The following is a 17,002-nucleotide window of genomic DNA, read 5'->3' as shown; positions in this document are numbered from 1 at the left end:
GTTGAGACTTCAATTTTTAAGGTTTTTCTGTCTTGTGTGTGGTGCTACAGCTTTTGGAAGTAAAGCATTAACTTAGGTTTGCTGTTCCAGAACTTTGTAATTACCTTGCTGCTTAACTATCTTCCATAAAACTGCATCTGAAAGGAAAAGTTAGGAAGTTGATCAATTTGGAAATGTTAATGAGCTTGTAAGGGTTCCTGCTTGGCTGTGCTTGTAGTAGGAAAGTCTCCATTAGTGGAGTTACGTAGACTTTTTCCTGAAATACTTCATATAGACTTGTTGCAAGATTATGCATTCTGTTCAGTACAATAATGTAGTTTTTAAACAAGTACCTTGTTTCTTCTCTATACCTACATATGCTTCATATTAAATAAATCATAACACAGAATTTAGCAGATGCACAGTGTATCTTCATTTGGTTCCAAACTAACTAGATATATACCTTACAGAGCAGAAAAACAGATGAGAGGTGCTTGTGGAAATTCAGGATATATAAGACCTGTAATTGCATCCCCAAAATCTGAAAAATCACACCTTGGACTAGAGGATTGTCCAAATCAAAGTTCTGTGGATGAAGTTCCTGAGCAAAATCCTTGTCCTCTTGAGCGCAATATATGCACAGTCAACTTTACTCAGGTAAAGAACTTAATTACAGTCTAGAAGTGTCCAGTTTCTATAATTCTGTAAAGGAAGAGGTTTTTCAGTGCAAATGTACTCACCTGTTTTAAAGACCTGGTACCTAAGCTGTGAATGAAGTGAATGAAACTGGCCTTTTTTCAGAGGCATAACCAAACAATCTTTCAGTCAAACTTAGTCTTTGCAACTGTTCAGAGCATTTCAGCAATAAGTGATATACACTGGCAAAATTTGGATGGAAGAAGTTACCTAAGATTCCTGTAACTATTCAGTGTGACCTCTTATTGTTATATTTGTTTAAATTAAAATTAAGTTAAAATGTTACTGCTTGGATGCAGCATATTCATTGTTGCTTTCCTTTGCTTTGTTTAAAACAAACTGCATCCTTTGTTATGCTGTTTCTCATTTATTTAAAAACCCAGTTAAGAGCTTTATGTGTATATTATCATATTGCATATACATATTTTACATATTTTACATATACATATTTTACATATTTTACATATACATATTTTACATATTTTACATATACATATATGACGCATATTATCTTTTTATATATTATGGACAAACAGTGTCTCTTTCGCATCCATTTCTTTGCAGTGGTTTGTGTATCCCTGTTCTAGTATAAATGAGAATTATCTTATTTCTTCATGAGGGGAAGGTTCATTCTAAGTTCCCTCAGGTTTTCCAGTGTTGTCTGAGATCAATGAACATGCAGTTACGGTGGAACAGCTGATCCATAAAACCTTGTTTCCCCAGTGCAACCTGTTGGTGTGTCAAGGCTGATTTCATATTAGAACAAGGTACAAGAATGATTTGGCTCTTACAGGACTGGCAGAGAGTATGAAAAAAGGCAATTTGCAGTAGAGTATTCCTGTTTTTAGCAAAGGGAGAAGCCATAAAAGGGAAGGGAGAGATGAGCTGCAGAGCTTGGTGTTTTTCTTTGGCACTGAGTGGTTTTGTAAGAGTTGGAGGAATTTGTTTCCTTAGTGCCACTGAACAATTTATTGTGTGAGTCATCTCTGACAGAGTTGTGCTGTAGGAAGTATAAATTTATTTTGACAAACCATCAATACAGACAATGAGCTGCATATAAATTTTATATTTCCCCAGTGTTTCTTGTCCTTGTCAGGCTAATATCCTTCAACTTAGAACATCTAGAAGTGAAAGCTGACAAATGCAATTATGATGATGTGATTAGATTTTTTTTTTGCTCTTGAGCATTTGACTTGCTTTGTTTCTTTCCTGTTTCCTAATTTCCCAGATTTATTAAGTTGTTTTATTTCAACTGTGTTGTTTCTAGAATGAAGCTTGCACTGAGGATGCTCAACGACAGTGCGTAAGCAGCACAGAAGAAACTTCAGGTATATAATGTGCTAATATTCAAAGTTAGCAAAAGCCCACACTTGTGTATCTTGCAATTATGCAAAGATGAACAAAAAAATTAAGTATTTTCATTGACATGGTTAATCAATCTTTTTCATTAACAAAAATAATGACCCACAGCACAGTGACGTTTCCTGCCCTAGCCTCTTACCATTACATTTCTTTACCACAAGCTAGACTTGGGAACTTTTGGAATGGCCAGCCCTTCATTAAGTTTAAATATCACTGGCAGGGAAACTTCTTGCTCCCTCTGCGTGCTGTGGGCTCCTGCTGCTTACCTCATGCTAGGTATAGCAGTTTTTAGAGCCCTTTATGAGCCTGTGACTCACCTGTCAAAAACTGAACATGACAAAGGGTGAGATACTATGCTGTTCTCCACTGGTTTAGGGAGCTATAGCTGCTCATGAAGTTACCAAGTGAATGCTGTTGTCAGAGTTTTGAGTAGGAGGGCTGTACTGTGCAAGTGTGGAGCAGGAGAGAAAGGAGATGAGAAGTATAAGGAAGGAGACAATCAGACTTCCTTCTTTAGCTGTACTGAGTCAACAGATTAATGCCTAACTGATTAGATGGGATGAAAATTATGAATGTGATGTCTGCTTTTCCCCGAAACAAATTGAAATACAGTTTGTGTGGAACCACTATTTATCTAATATATGGGATAGTCACTGTGGCAGAAGCACAGAGTACTTACTTTACATGGAAACTGCACTCCAAAGCTGTAACTCATGAGCTTGTGCAAAAGATAGGGGTAATACTTCTTCTTAGACATCTGTTGTTATGCTGTTATTGCCAGGATCTTGGGATGAAGCATCTTAAATCATATTTAATTAGATTAAGAACCAAAGCGAGTTGAGGTTGGAATAACAACTTTACATCATCAGTGAGAGCTGTCTTAAGTAATGGAGTACCACTGTTGTTTTCCATCTTTTGAAAACTTTACAAATGTTCTCTTCTTAATTCTGCAGTTATCTGTTAATGTCTATCTGTTGATTAAATTATTTCTATTTTTCATTTATTAAATTCAGGACTATACTTCTCAGGTCCTCTTCTGCCTGTCCACAGTTAGGGAAAAAATACTTGTGTTTACCTTCAAAGCAGCAGACACCTGCCATTTATAGAAGAAACTCTTAATACCTGACAGTTGAAATTAAAGACAGGGCCATTTGACCATCATGACACGAGTTTAATTAAACTGCAAATTTAATCTTCTCTAATGCTAGAACACCCACTTAAAAAGCTTCATCCCTAGTAGGCATTTTTAATATTCTTCATTCTGAATGGTAATCAGGACTCCACTGCAATGAGTAGGCTCCAGGGGATGACGATGCGTATCTCATCTAAGGAGAAAGGAAGCAGCTTGTCTCAAGAATATGCCCAGTGCCTTTTTCCATGAAGAAATGAGTGCCTAAAATTTCATTACACCATGTAGGAAGACCATGAAGAGAACAGCGTAATTTCAAATTTGAATAATAGTTATTTGATATTTCTTTATTCCCCTGAAAAAAATTATAGTAGTGAACGATGATCGTAGATGTCCAGAGGAGGAACAGACATTCGTTTTAACATTGGTGGAAATCCCAGTTGACTCAGAAGAGTTTGATGCATCTGTTGTACTGGAACAAACTGCAGAACCATTACTACCAGCCCCAATACTTATCAGTCCAATAAATGCAAGTGAAACAACTGTGACTGAAGTGGAAAGGTAAATGCTTTATTTTTGATCAAAGTGAAACACCTTTTGTGTACCTTGATTGTTCCTTGAATGTGCAGTACAGATTAGAACTTCTCAAAAGAAGAAATGCAAGAGGAAATAATTTTGACAGACTGGTCAGTGAATTAAGAAAGTGAAAAGGGCTCTAATCAGATTCGAGTAAGATTTCATCAGTGATTTAAAATTAGTGTTTTAGTTAGCTGGGATTTTGGCATCAACCTTGATTCTGATTTATCCTTTAGAGCAAGTCTTCCTTCTCAGTAGAAGTTATGTTTCCATCCTGAGCCTATTCTGCTGTGGATACTTATAATGAAAAGCAATTGAAATGAAAAAATCTTAGCACGTTTGCATTTTTACAGTACTTTAACTGTTCTGCAAAGTAGCTGTTTATTAATTGCTCTTCCAAATTTTTCATGTGGATGGTCTTCTGGAGAACATGATAAACAGTATATATAAATTCTGCTATCATTCTCTTGAATTTGTGCACTGTTCAGAAGGCAGAAGAGGTGCAAACGCAAACAAATTAATTAATTACTCAACAGATTAATACCTGGTTTGTATACTGTGATACAAAGGGTTTGAGTTTCTTTTACAATCAGTACCTCTCAACGCAATGTAACAAAATTGTTATTTCAACATTACAGTTGAACTAAATCTCCTGGTCAGTTTGGGAGAAAAAAAAAACATCATCAAAGGAAAAAGACACTCTGAAGAATGGAAGTGTTGCAAAGTTGTAAAAAACCCCCCTATTACTATACTAATGTAAGTCCTCAGATCATAACTAGAGATGTGATGCAATTCCACATAATTGTGGAGGATCTTGCCCTGTGATATCAGATGCTAATGTCATTCTCTTATAGAAAGGAAAGGTCTTTGAGTGAACGTTGGCTACACAGCCTAAGAATTCTCACTCCTGTGGAACTACTGATTATAGACAGAATTGCTGACAGGCAGAGTTGAAGTACATGTCCTGTCTCACTGTTCTCTTACTGTTTTACACTCTTTCCCTAGTCTCTGCTACTTCCCTGTATGTCTTACTGTCTTTTGAGATCATACAGGGTACAGGGATTCAACTGTGCTTATAAATAATACTGTATTTTAACATTTTCTAGGGCATTTAATTAGTCGCCATATTTTTACATTTTATGAAAAGATCACGTGGAGTTCAAATGGAACAGCTAAAGTAACTAGATTCCATTATGACTAGAAAAACTCTAACTCAAGATAGCACAACAAAATCTTTCTTGGTAGTAAATAGTACATTTGAAGTTAATTTTGACAATAAGTGAGAAGGAGTATCACCACAGATCCATGCGTAACTTCCATACAGAAATGTTATACAAATTAAATTTTGGCTTCTTATAAAGTCACAGTAATGACGTTATATATTAACAGCATTGGATCCATGACAGCTGCAGCTGGTGAAATTGCTACACCTTTAAACAGCAGTATGGAAACCAAACAACTAGACAGTGCATCAGTAGACCCTGTTCCAAAGTTGCAGACAACTCGGAAACGATCAGCTGCTGAGCTTGAAGAGAATGATTTTCCTACTGCCAAGAAAACTGTGTCTACTGTTGCAGCGGAAGATAGCTTGGAAACCTCTTGTAAGGTAGGATCAAAATGTGGTGATTCTTCGTGCATAGTGTAAATGCATAACAATAATACAGCATTTTAATGATGTTCATTTTTTAATGGTGCCACTTGCTTAAATATGTAGTGCCTATACAACTTAAAGGAAAAGCAACACCAGTAGATTGCTTTTAATTTTGAACTCTACAACAGTTTTTGGGTGTTCATTTATTTAGTATCAGGTTTTTTCAGAATCTGTGGGCTCTCAGATTTTTTTAATTAGACTTCCTATGAGGCAGACTAGGATATGTCTTATTTGGTTCATTCAGCATAGCCTTTCTGGCAATGACATTGCAGGAGGGGAAACTCTGTGGGTATATTGGATGATTGACAAACTGCTTAGGTTCATTGAATGATGTTGTGATTCTGCACCATGTCTATTACATGAAGGAGCTGTTAGATATGCTCCTATCAATTTTTGACACAGCAGGTACTAGTTTAAAAGAGCAAGCTGCCAGTGAAAACTGGCTAGCATGTTTCCAGCTTCCTTCTATGCTTTTTAGAATATGGCCAAGCTTGTGGCAATGGCTACTGTTGATTTTTGTGAATAGGCTAGGATTGTGTAGTGTACCTTGGTGTAGGAACGGGTGGTAATTCCCCACATGACTCAGGCAGCTTTTCTAGGAAGGACTGGATTACAGTCCTCTTCCTTCTTTTGATCTCTCATCTTGATATCCTTGTCAAGTCATTTGTCATAAGAACACCTTAAAAAACCTACTCAGGAAATGAGTTAAGTAATGAATGATGCTTTACTGTCTTCTGTTTCACTCGTGTTCTTAGAACTCTTAGAATTTAGAACATGTGTGATACAAGTTTATCAATTTTCATAGTCACTTCTGTATTGAGAGCAATAGAGAAAATAACTTATTTTTTTTTTCTTTTTAAAATACAGGGTTATTCAATTAAATCCAAAGATGCACCAATGATGGCTTCTGGTAGGTAAACTTAAACTTGTAAACCAAAGTATAATGAATGTAAAGCTTAACACATCACAGTTTAATACTGGCTGTCGTGCTAAACATTTCTGTATGAAACTATCTAACATAAAAGTAGAAACAAATTTTCCTGGTACTATGGTAATACCACCATTTGTTGTTTTCTGCTATAAACTAGATATGTTGGATTACGTAACTGGCTGTTAATTTCATAATGGTCCTAAAAACATTGCTGTAGGTAGTCTGTGAAATTTGAGAGGTTTTTTTGACTAAACATGTTATCTTCTCCTAAACAGATATTTCCACCTGTTGGAGAGCACTAGTAATCAAAAGTATTAACTGGCATTTTAACCACACTATGCCCAAATAATATATATATTTTTTTTTTATTTTGCATTTCTATTTGAAAAAATAATTGTTTGAAAGCCTAATCTGCCTCTGAAAAATCAGAGAGAAAGCAGAATTGCTGACAATGCAATCTTCGGTGATCTGAGCCTGTGAAGGGCTTGGAGAATGATGTTTTGGCCCTGATAAAGAATTTAAAGGGAAATTGTAGAAGCTTAAACAGTGAGATGACTTGACTAAGTTCTATGGTGTGCTGTAAAGGATGAGAGGAGGAGGAGGATGAGCGTGCTGTAAAATCTAATACCATGGTTCTATCAGCTTTTCCCCATAACATGTCTAAGATCTTACAGACTTTCAAAGTAGACCGTGAATTTTTAGTTCTTAGTGGTGACTTAAAAATATAAACTACAAAAGAACCTGAACAAAAATTCAGCCACTCTCTTGCAATGGTGCAAGCCATCTTAATATCACAGGCGCCTTTTGGGCTCTTATGTTATCACTGAAGTCTTCGACTCTTAAATCCTTTTACAGGGAATCCTTTTCGAAAAACAGAGCCTTCAGCAAAGGAGAAAGTACTTACCTCTGTGTTGGTGTCTGAGTCTGTGTCACAACTCACTAAGAGAAGCCAGCCTGAGACTTTGGAGAACTTACGGAAAGCACCACTTGAAAATTCAGCATCCAAACAGGAAGAGGAGGTGATATCTAGATTAACCTCTAACAGAATAGGAGAAATAAGTGGACAAGGAAAGCAGGAGAGTGTGCATGAATCTGGACAGTTGGAATATTCTGGAAGCCCATCATCTTCAAAAACTCCAATACTCAGGTATTTATGCAATAATGTTTTGTTAGCCTGTTCTGTAAAAAAAACCCTTGTTTCCCTGTTGAGTATTTTATCAGTATCATTGTTTGTGACTTACATGGCTAAGAGTTACAGTATCTATATTCTCCTGCAAGTTAGAAAGGATCAAACTGTCTGCTTTGAAATTTGAATTATTTTACTCATTAAATGACCATATTGACCAGGGACACTACTGACATACTGTGTGTCTATTTAGACATTGACAGATGCCTCTTGTCAGGCAGACATCCATTGGCTATGATAGGGGCTTAGGATAATTTTTGTTTTCCTTACCTAAGTCTTATGTTGTGAGATATATACCCATCCATGTATTTTGGTATTTGTGCTGCCAGTAAGATTTGTTACTGGTATAGTACTCAGCACACTGGTTTTTTGGACTAACTTAAGATGTGTCATTTCTCCAAAGGAGTTTCAATCATGGCAGCTTAGAGGATATTCCTTTTATCTATCCATTGACTTGACTTTTTTAAATATACCTTTCTCTAATGTTTGTTTGAGTGTTTGAGTCCCTGCTCTCTATTGTTCCTGTGCTCACTGATTTTGACTGTGGTGCTGCACTATCCTCTTCTGATCCTGTCATTTACTTTTTCATTTTGCCTGTGTGAGTACCAATACTGGCTTATTTGTACTTGGGGACATCTACAGCAACTGGATAATGATGCATTAACATCAGAATCCTTGCCCTAAAGTTTATTTTCTGATTTGTAAACTCTTAATACCTTAGTGCTCTGTGTACCTTCCTCAATGCTGTGACTTCCATAACTTCACTGGTACCAGGTTTGATGCTATAAGTAGCCTGAAACCCTGCAGCAGATAGTCTTCTTTCTGGTGTTTAGAGTAGTCTGCTGTGGCCCCATCCTTGGGAATCAGGGTTTTTTTCCATTGATTACATGAAGGATGCTCTTTTCAGTTTGTTCTTTAGGAATGTGTCTCAATCACTGTTGGAATCGCTTTCTGAAGGTCTAGTATCTTGTTATGGGCTGTGGATTAATATCAAATAGTAGCTTCCTGTTCTCAGGTTGGAAATTGTCAAGAGTCTCTGTAACTCTTCAAAAACTCTTGTGCCAGAATATTCAGGAATACAAAAGCCTTTCTCAGAATGACTTTTGAGTTTTTTCTTACAATTTTCATATATCCTATAGGTGTGTATTTATTTTCTGTGTAATGACTTGGACTTCTGCAATACTATTTACATCTTCCTTCTTTGGAGCAATCCTATGACATCTTGACTGTTATTTGTTTTGAACAGGGGTGGACGAAAACCATTGGGATTTTTATCTTTAATTTGCAAAAAAAGTAGTTCTGAATCTGCAGAAGATACCAAAGGAAATAGAGGGAAGATCCAAAAGCCTCAAACTGTGACTCCAAAACGAAGTTTAAAGAAACCCACTCCCTCCACTAAGTGTGATAGGGAAACTTGTTCCCTTCCCTCTACATCTGTGGAATATGAGCATGTAGCTGCTGATGCTGCAGTTATGGTATGTGTTTACTTTGGAGCACCCATGCATTTTTTAGATGTGAAGAACAGCAAATTAGGGTTTCAGGAGTGGGTGGTTGCACATGTAGCGCTCACGTTTTGAGAGAGATATCTGCTCCCTTGAACAAATTCTGACTTGTGCATATCTAAGAAACTTGTAAGGGAGCTAAGTTGTTTTTTCTCTACATGTATCCCCATTTGTGACATTGCTTCCCATTTTCAGTAAACTGAGGTTTTTGTGTTGAAACTTCCTACATAAATAGGAAGCTCAAGTGTGTATATGTGTAAATATATTTAGACTTACACATACAGAGATTAATACTCTTAAGAGCAATCTTTTCTTGTTTTGTTAGGTTCCAAGTAACAACTCATCTGAGAAGGCACCTCTTTGTGCTGAAGATCAAGAGAAGGAAGAAGAACCAACCAGAATCTCTGAGTATTTTTTCAGTGACATCTTTATGGAAGTGGATGATTCAGAATAGCAAATGGGTTTTATAAAAACCTAGGATTACAGGATATACTGCAACAAGAAAAGAGGATTTTTTTTTTGTTCTGACATTTGTTATGCCACACTTACTATCAGCCAATAATACTGTTGTTAATTAATACCATAAAGATGAAATGGATTCCTTCTGAAGCAACCTGGATACTTTCAAAATGTTGACATAATCTAAACCACTACAATGATGTCATTGGACCATACTAGAGACTGCTGACCTGTAGTTCTACTTGTTTAGATGCTGGCATGACTACCTTGCAGGAAAGTGCAATGAAATAATGTTTAATCTTGTAACAAATATCCCTTTGCATTTTAATGCTAAAGCTATCGGTACTGGCTATACAAATTCTTTACTTCTTTTTGTGAAGTATGTTATGTTAGGAAGAATGAACCTTTTAGGCAGAGTGTAATCTCTGAAGATCAGAATGCAAATACTGGAAGTAGTGTCGTAAATACGTAGATATGTTAAGCACTGCAGGTATTTTTATTAGAATCTCCAAATTATGTATTTTTTTTAACAGTTTTTAATTACATAAATTAAAAGATCCCAACCTGAAAAGCCCAGGAATATTGGTTCCTTAAAAATGTATTGAAAACTAGACAACACCATTTACTAAAACACATTAGCACAAGGTAATCTTTGCAATGTTCATCACTGGGAGGAAGAGATTGATGTTCCCTAGTATAAATGCTAATTTTCTTCTAAATTGGAAAACAAAGTGATCGATACAATTTCTTTTTCTTGGTTTTACATGTAAGTGTTTGTATATTTGCTGCCTTCCTCGGTTTCCCTTGTGCAAAGAAGCACAAAGAGATTGGATTTAAACCATGACTGTACAATGTCGTTGTTTTGAGGATTTGCTGCTTTGAAGCACTTCAATTTGAAGGGTTTTCTCATGTTGCATGTCTACTTGTACTGTAACTTGCTATAAAATTCCAGTGTAGCTTTAGGTTTTTTACTTACCTCATCAAGATGATGAGGTAATGAGGTTTATGCAGTGTCAAAGTGTCAGGTGGTCACTGACAGATTCAGTGTTTACTTGGAAACTCCTGCTTGCATAGGAATGAGTGTTTAGATTTGAATAGTCTAAATTTTTCTCCTGTTACTTAATAGTAGCAGGTACTTTCGCAAAATAAATTATTTATTATGAATGTGAAACTGAAATCTGTTATCAGCTTTTAACTGGGTAATTTTTTACTGGCAGGTAAATAATATAAGTATGCAGTTAATTCTGAAGGACTTGAGTAAGTTCGAGAATGTTTGTCTTTTCAGAAGTTATTTAAAATTTTGTCAGTGAGGAAAAATATAAAAGCTACTGTTACTGCAAATTGATATATTAGCAGGCCTCTGTCAATGAAATGTCACTGTCAGCAGTATTCCTTGAGGTGATAGAAAAGGGACTAATGATCCCAGTGTGAAGTAACTTATTTGAAAGCATATGATCAACCCACCTCACCCCCCCAAAAAACCCTCCAATAGCACCAACAGTTTCTGTTCCGATGATGTCTTGTACTTTGCCTAATCCATTTAACTTGAAATGTTTATCTAAATAGTCTTACTGTACATTATAAAATAGATTTATGTATACATAAAACTATGTATTGTATATCTTGTAGATATTATTTTAAGTATGCAAGTGTTTACTTATTTCCTGATACATGTGGCATGTTTATATCACTTGCACTCATAGAGCCTAAAAATAGAATTGTGGGGAGTATCTATGAAACAGTTGCTGTGAGTACCTTCTGAGTGCGTACTGAGGGGATAATCATTCTACATTTAGTTGCATACATTTTAGCTTGCATTCAGATTACAAGGTGGGGAAAAAATCAACTATTTCATTACTAAGATTTATGGTGCCTTATCTGAATTGTTAATTGGGGTTATGCTTTCTCTTTCCTTGCAGTAAATTCCATGCACTTTGTTAGATTTTTTTTTTAAAGAACAATTTTAATTTGAATAGACGTAGGTCAGTTTTTTGTGTTCTGTTTTGTGTATGAAAGTTCTATTATGATGAAGGATGTAAGAAAATATTGGTGAAATCTCAATGCCTCTGAGTAGCATTTTTACAAAGATGTGGCATAAGACTGCTTTGCTTAGAGTTGTCTGACACCCTGTATCATTGCATATGAGCTTTCTATTTCAAGGAAAGTACTTCTATTCTCTGTGTAAATTATGTGAATAAATTATTTTCTATTACCAGTGTTTCCATTTCTTTGAATATCAGTTGCCGTTTTTAAATGCTCATAGGCATAGTATGGTAGAGGCAGGGAAGCCCTGCAGAGAGACCTCAACAAATTGAGGACTGGGCAATCATCAACCATATGGAGTTTAACAGAGGAAAGTGCCAGATCCTGTGCCTGGGATGGGGCAACCCTGGATGTATGGGCAGGCTGGGGAGTGAGATGCTGGAAAGCAGTGCCATGGAAAGGGACCTGGGGGTCCTGGTTGATGGCAAGTTGAATGTGAGTCAGCAGTGCCCTGGTAGCCAGGAGGGCCAACCCTGTCCTGGGAGCATCAGGCAAAGCATCACCAGCCGGTCGAGGGAGGAGATTGTCCTGCTCTGCTTTGCACTGGGGCAGCCTCACCTTGAATATTGTGTGCAGTTTTGGGCGCCACAAAATAAGATATTAAGCCATTAGAGAGTGTCCAAAGGAGGGCAGTGAAGATGGTGAAGGGCCTTGAGGGGAAGCCGTGTGAGGAGCGGCTGAGGGCACTTGGTCTGTCCAGCCTGGGGAAGAGGAGGCTGAGGGGAGAGCTCATTGCAGTTGTAACTTCCTTGTGAGGGCAAGAGGAGGGGCAGACACTTCTCTATGGTCACCAGTGACAGGAGCTGAGGGAATGGCCTGAAGCTGTGTCAGGGGAGATTTAGGTTGGATATTAGAAAAAGGATCTTCCTCCAGAGGGTGGTTGTGTGCTGGAACAGGCTCCCCAGGGAAGTGGTCACAGCATCAAACCTGACAGAGTTCGTGAAGCATCTGGATGATACTCTCAGGCACATGGTGTGACTTGTGGGGATGGTCCTGTGCAGGGCCAGTAGTGGACATGATGGTCCCTGTCTGTCCCTTCCAATTCTGTGATTCTTTAAGTGTGGGCTAAAGGAAAGGCTCAAGTCTGGGCTGCAACACCAGGGTGCATGAAGACCTGCTGGCCTGGTGGTAACCAGCTGAATGTAGTTTAACAGGAACATTGTTGTCCTGTGGTTTTGTTTTAGAATAGCACTTGATTTACTTGGTATCAGACTCCTCGGTATTATCTCTCTCTGAATACAGCGGCCTTGATTTAAAACTGTTAAACTGGAATGCTGGAGAACAGCAAAGCGTTCAAACAAGGAAGCAACTCGACCAGAGAGGTTTGGATTCTAAAAAGCTCTGTCCCTATTACTGTATGACGAAGTGTCTGAGAAGGCCAAGGGGCTCTCCCTGGCTGCACAAGCATGTAATCCTACGCGAAATTCTTCCACGGGACGCTCTTCCGCACCCCCTTGCCCCCAGGTCCCGGGGAGCGGGCACAGGCCCTGCGCCTCGGGCCGGCCCCGCTGTGCCCATTGGCTGCGGCGGGGGGAGTGGCGGCAGCGGCGCGGCCTGGGACGGCCGGCTGGCTTGGCTCGGTTTGGCTCGGCTCGGCTTCGCTCGGCCCGGCCCGGCCATGCTGGTGGGCGCCCCGCGGCTCCCGGGCCGCTTGCTGGGGCTGCTGCGCCCGCTGCTCGCCCGCGGGTACCGCGGCGAGGCGGTGGCGGCGGTGGGGTCGCGCCCCGACGCGAGCTCCGCGCTCTATCAGGTATGGCGGGCCGGGCGGCGGCGCGGGAGCCCCGGGCGGCCCCGGGAGGCGGGGTCCGGCCTCCCCCTCTGCCGGGCGGCTTCGGGAGGGCGGGGCCCGCGCGGGGTCGCAGTGGCCGCCATGGAGTCGCTGGCGCGAGCGGCGGCCATTTGGTGCTCGGCCAGCGCGTGCCGGCGCCTCGGGCGGGGTCCCAGCGCTGCTCCCGCCCCACGCGGGTTGAACGGCGGGTTCTGATCGCTTCCTTCAGCCTGGGCGGGCAGCTCTGCCGTGTGAAATGAACGTGGGTTTGTACCGGGCGACGGCCTCGTCACGGATACTTTTACGCTTTTTTTAATCGGAAGGCCGTTGCTCTCTGTGTTTTAAGCTGATCGGTACCGTGCTAATTGAAGTGGAGACGGGGAGTTTTCAGGCGGGTGAGGATGGAGCCTGATGATTTCGGAGTTGGACGTGTCCTTGTGTTTGCAAATTGATTCCCGAGTTGGAAATAGGTGTAATAGCTGTACCGTCACGGACATGCCTCCATAAACGTCATCTTTTGAGGAGAAGGATTAGGTGTAATTCCACTTGTATTTACAAAAAGAGAACAGTATTTGTATCTGGTATAAGTTGGTTCATTTTTAATGGGGCATTATTAACATTATCATGTTTCAGATAAAAGTCGTGTTTACACTAAGGCTGAGAAAAGCATGGTCTTAGATGTGGATCAAAACTGATAGGAGAGCGTGCATTTGTTTTTGTCTGTATTCCAAGTAAAACATCAAACAACAGGTGAAGGGACAACATGTATTCTTATTGAAATAGCTCCTTTGGTTCTGTGTTTGATATTGTGCTTTGTTTTGCTGAAACTAAATTTGGGACAGAAGTTAGGTGACTGAAACTCCTGTGAAGTTTCAGAGTGTGTCTCTGTGAGTGTCTGTGTGTGTGTGTACATACAAAGCTTGTGTATATGAAGTGTGTGTATACATATGTATGTGTGTACATTCGTATTTTGCATACCAACGAAAGGTATTTTAATAAAGGTCTTTACTCATCCCAGCTGTCGCTAGATTTATATTTGTGTCTGTTGTACCTTTCAACCTCAAAAGGAAAGCAAGGCTTGGTAAAATAGGTAATGCTGTTAGTATTTGATAGAAATAATTTATAGAACAGCGTAAGTGCAAGTAGTGCTTTGCAAACACAAAATGCTGAGGTCCCTGCTGTGAGGCGCTTAACCATCTGAAATAAAAGTACAGTGCAAACACAAGATAGTGATGAAGGTCTTGCCTTCTTTAGCCAATGTTTGCCTTTCTGACTGTGAATTCAGCTAGACAGGCTGGCCTTCATAATGTAAACTGTCTTTCAAACCAGATAGGTAAAAAAGGTAATTTCAAAGTGAGTGAGTCTAAATTCTGGAAAAGGAAGGAAGGTCTATTTGAAGATTTCAGGGATTAGCTCTTAGAGCCCCTTTGCTGGTGTGAGAGTAATTCATTTAGCTTGTGGAGTAACTGTAGGATTAGTGTAGGTTTCACCTCTTGATTTTGCTTTAAAATTTGTAGAAACCCTCATCGTAACAGCAGAATTTTATAGCCCTTGGTGGGCCAGCTTCCAGAAAGAACTTGGTGCCACTTCACTTGCCTTTTTTTCATTAATTAATGACAATAATGAAGAGCTCACAAATACATGGTAGAACTAGTACACTGGATTCTGAGAGGAGTCTTTTCTGTGCGTATTCAAAATTATTTCAGAACATCATCTTTTTGGTAAAATATAATGATGATGTGTTTTGCTTAAAGGCGTGAAAGATCATAATAAAGGTTAAGTGAATTTAAGCAACACAAATGTTTGTGTATATGGTATTTTTTATAGATTATCTAAAGTGGTTTTTCACAATTTTTCATATAGAGTAGCTAAGGTAGCTACAGTTAGTTGTTAATGAGGATCTAGTAAAGAAGCCCATGATTGTGATTGCTGTTCCTCTTTTAATATCCTCTGTCTTTTTAGCTCCTTTTTTTTTTCTGTGTTAAAGGCGAGTTTTCAAGCTCAGTACTGTGGGCAAGAGATGAAGTGTATTTGGGGAAAACAGGCTGAATGAACAAGGAGAAACAGGGAAAATATTTTATGTTGCTAAATGACCCACCCAGACAAGCTGAATGCTGGCACAGAATAATGTTGGGTGGTTCTGACAACTGCAGATTTTTAGAGATATGGAATTACAGTGGCTGATTTACAGATTTTTCACTGGGGAAAAAAAGTTAACTTGTAAAGAAGAGTCTTTTGGGAAGGGCAGGTTTTGTTTTCTTCAGTGCTTCACATGGTTGTGTGGCCAGTTACTGTCTATAGTCTCTTACAGGAACAGCATAGTCAAGATAACAAAGTGAGACTTCTTTTGTTCTTGGGGGTTTGGGATGCCATGCCAGTGTAAAACTGCCTGTGGGTCATTGCAGTGTGATTTCACAGGTTAGCAGGAAGAAAAACAGGTGTAGAGGTAGGTGTTGGAGCTGTGCAGTGATGGGCAGGGAGAGGGGCGATTAAACTATCAAAAGAAATAGATTGAAAGGGGAATAATCTGATGGACATACTGATACAGTCTTAAAAGGAATGGAGGGAGGAGATGCAGGAGGCTAGTGACCTACTGTGTCCCCAGTCGTTGGGGCTGCAGGGGGGCACCTTGCTTCAGAGAGATTTCATTAACTAAGGCCAATGTCTTGCCCGTGTTTGGTGTTGGCAGGCAATTATTTGGTTCATACAAGTGCAGGCTGTGAACCATACCAGGGATGGCACTTCATTTGTACTTGGGGAATCCTGTTCCCAAGAGCCAACAGAGGTACAAAAGTTGGACTTCAGTGTTTCAGTTACCTTGATCTTGCTGGATGACCTGTGAATACTGTAGGTGTAGTCTGAATACCTCTAATACCTTATGTATTAATTGTGTAGACGAGCTGATAAAATTGCTCAGACCTCTTTTCACTGTAAATGTTTTTTAGCTTTCAGTAGAATATTTTAAATCTATTTGTAGCAATTACAAAAGGGGAGAAGTGTGTTCTTTTGAAAGTCACTATATATCTAAAACAGAATGTGAGGTCCCGCCATACATGTTTTTATTTTCTTTCTGCTTTGTATCTTGGTGCCTTTAAGTGCCCAAGACTGACCTGAACAACCTTAACTGCAACGTTCGTGGCTTCTAGGGGAAACCTTAAGTCTGAGTGTTGAAGTATACATGAATATAGAGAGTCACCAGGTGTTTTTTTCTGTCAAAGTAGACTCAAACATAGTCTAAATGACAATTAGACAAGGCAATACGGTCTTTTTATGCAGCATCTTCTTTTATTGCAGTTACATTTTTCAAAAAGGTAATATAGTTCTTAATATGTCTGCAGAAAAGCCCAACAAATTAAGCTTGACTAATACCTTCAGATTCCTCAGAAATTGGAAAAAAAAGCTCTGCTGTAATGAGCACACAAAGTTTTGGATAATTCTGATAGAAGTGATGAGCTCAGTACTGGATCACTCATATTCAGAACAATGAGTCTTTGTTTTTCTGGAGATATAATGGCAAGAAGACTCGACTGGTTAAAAAAGAAAAAAAAAAAAAGCTTTGTTTTATCTTTATGTTCAACCTAAAGAAGAGGAATCAAAAAAGTGTTTACCAAATTCCATTTGGTCTAGGTCATTCATCCTTTGCTACAAGAGACATAAAAACACTTAATTTGAATCCACATTTTTTACGTAGTTAGGTTTAAAAAGCAAACCAACCTATAC

General features: G+C 39.0%; 2 protein-coding genes across 7 annotated transcripts in view; both read left to right on the top strand.

Annotated features, from left to right (window-relative positions):
• The window catches only part of BDP1 (B double prime 1, subunit of RNA polymerase III transcription initiation factor IIIB), a 51,768-nt gene extending 40,085 nt beyond the window's left edge, over positions 1-11,683 (top strand). For 5 of the 6 annotated variants that reach the window (XM_064640969.1, XM_064640968.1, XM_064640971.1 and 2 more), the window contains 8 exons: positions 450-636; positions 1,943-2,003; positions 3,538-3,727; positions 5,132-5,348; positions 6,261-6,303; positions 7,180-7,471; positions 8,757-8,985; positions 9,338-11,683. In XM_064640969.1, the coding sequence (XP_064497039.1) occupies positions 450-636; positions 1,943-2,003; positions 3,538-3,727; positions 5,132-5,348; positions 6,261-6,303; positions 7,180-7,471; positions 8,757-8,985; positions 9,338-9,466 (1,348 nt within the window). In that variant the 3' untranslated portion in view covers positions 9,467-11,683. Of the gene's footprint in view, positions 1-449; positions 637-1,942; positions 2,004-3,537; positions 3,728-4,380; positions 4,498-5,131; positions 5,349-6,260; positions 6,304-7,179; positions 7,472-8,756; positions 8,986-9,337 lie in introns of those variants that run through there. The other variant, XM_064640972.1, reaches the window with a different exon arrangement.
• Positions 11,684-12,856: 1,173 nt separating this feature from the next.
• Positions 12,857-17,002, top strand: part of MCCC2 (methylcrotonyl-CoA carboxylase subunit 2) — a 38,146-nt gene continuing 34,000 nt past the window's right edge. The window contains exon 1 of the mRNA XM_064640973.1: positions 12,857-13,264. Within this exon, the coding sequence (XP_064497043.1) occupies positions 12,872-13,264 (393 nt within the window). The 5' untranslated portion in view covers positions 12,857-12,871. The remainder of the gene's footprint in view (positions 13,265-17,002) is intronic.

The sequence above is a fragment of the Pseudopipra pipra genome, chromosome Z (assembly GCF_036250125.1).
Source record: "Pseudopipra pipra isolate bDixPip1 chromosome Z, bDixPip1.hap1, whole genome shotgun sequence".
NCBI lineage: Eukaryota > Metazoa > Chordata > Aves > Passeriformes > Pipridae > Pseudopipra > Pseudopipra pipra.
This window is presented reverse-complemented; position numbering and strand designations above follow the sequence as displayed.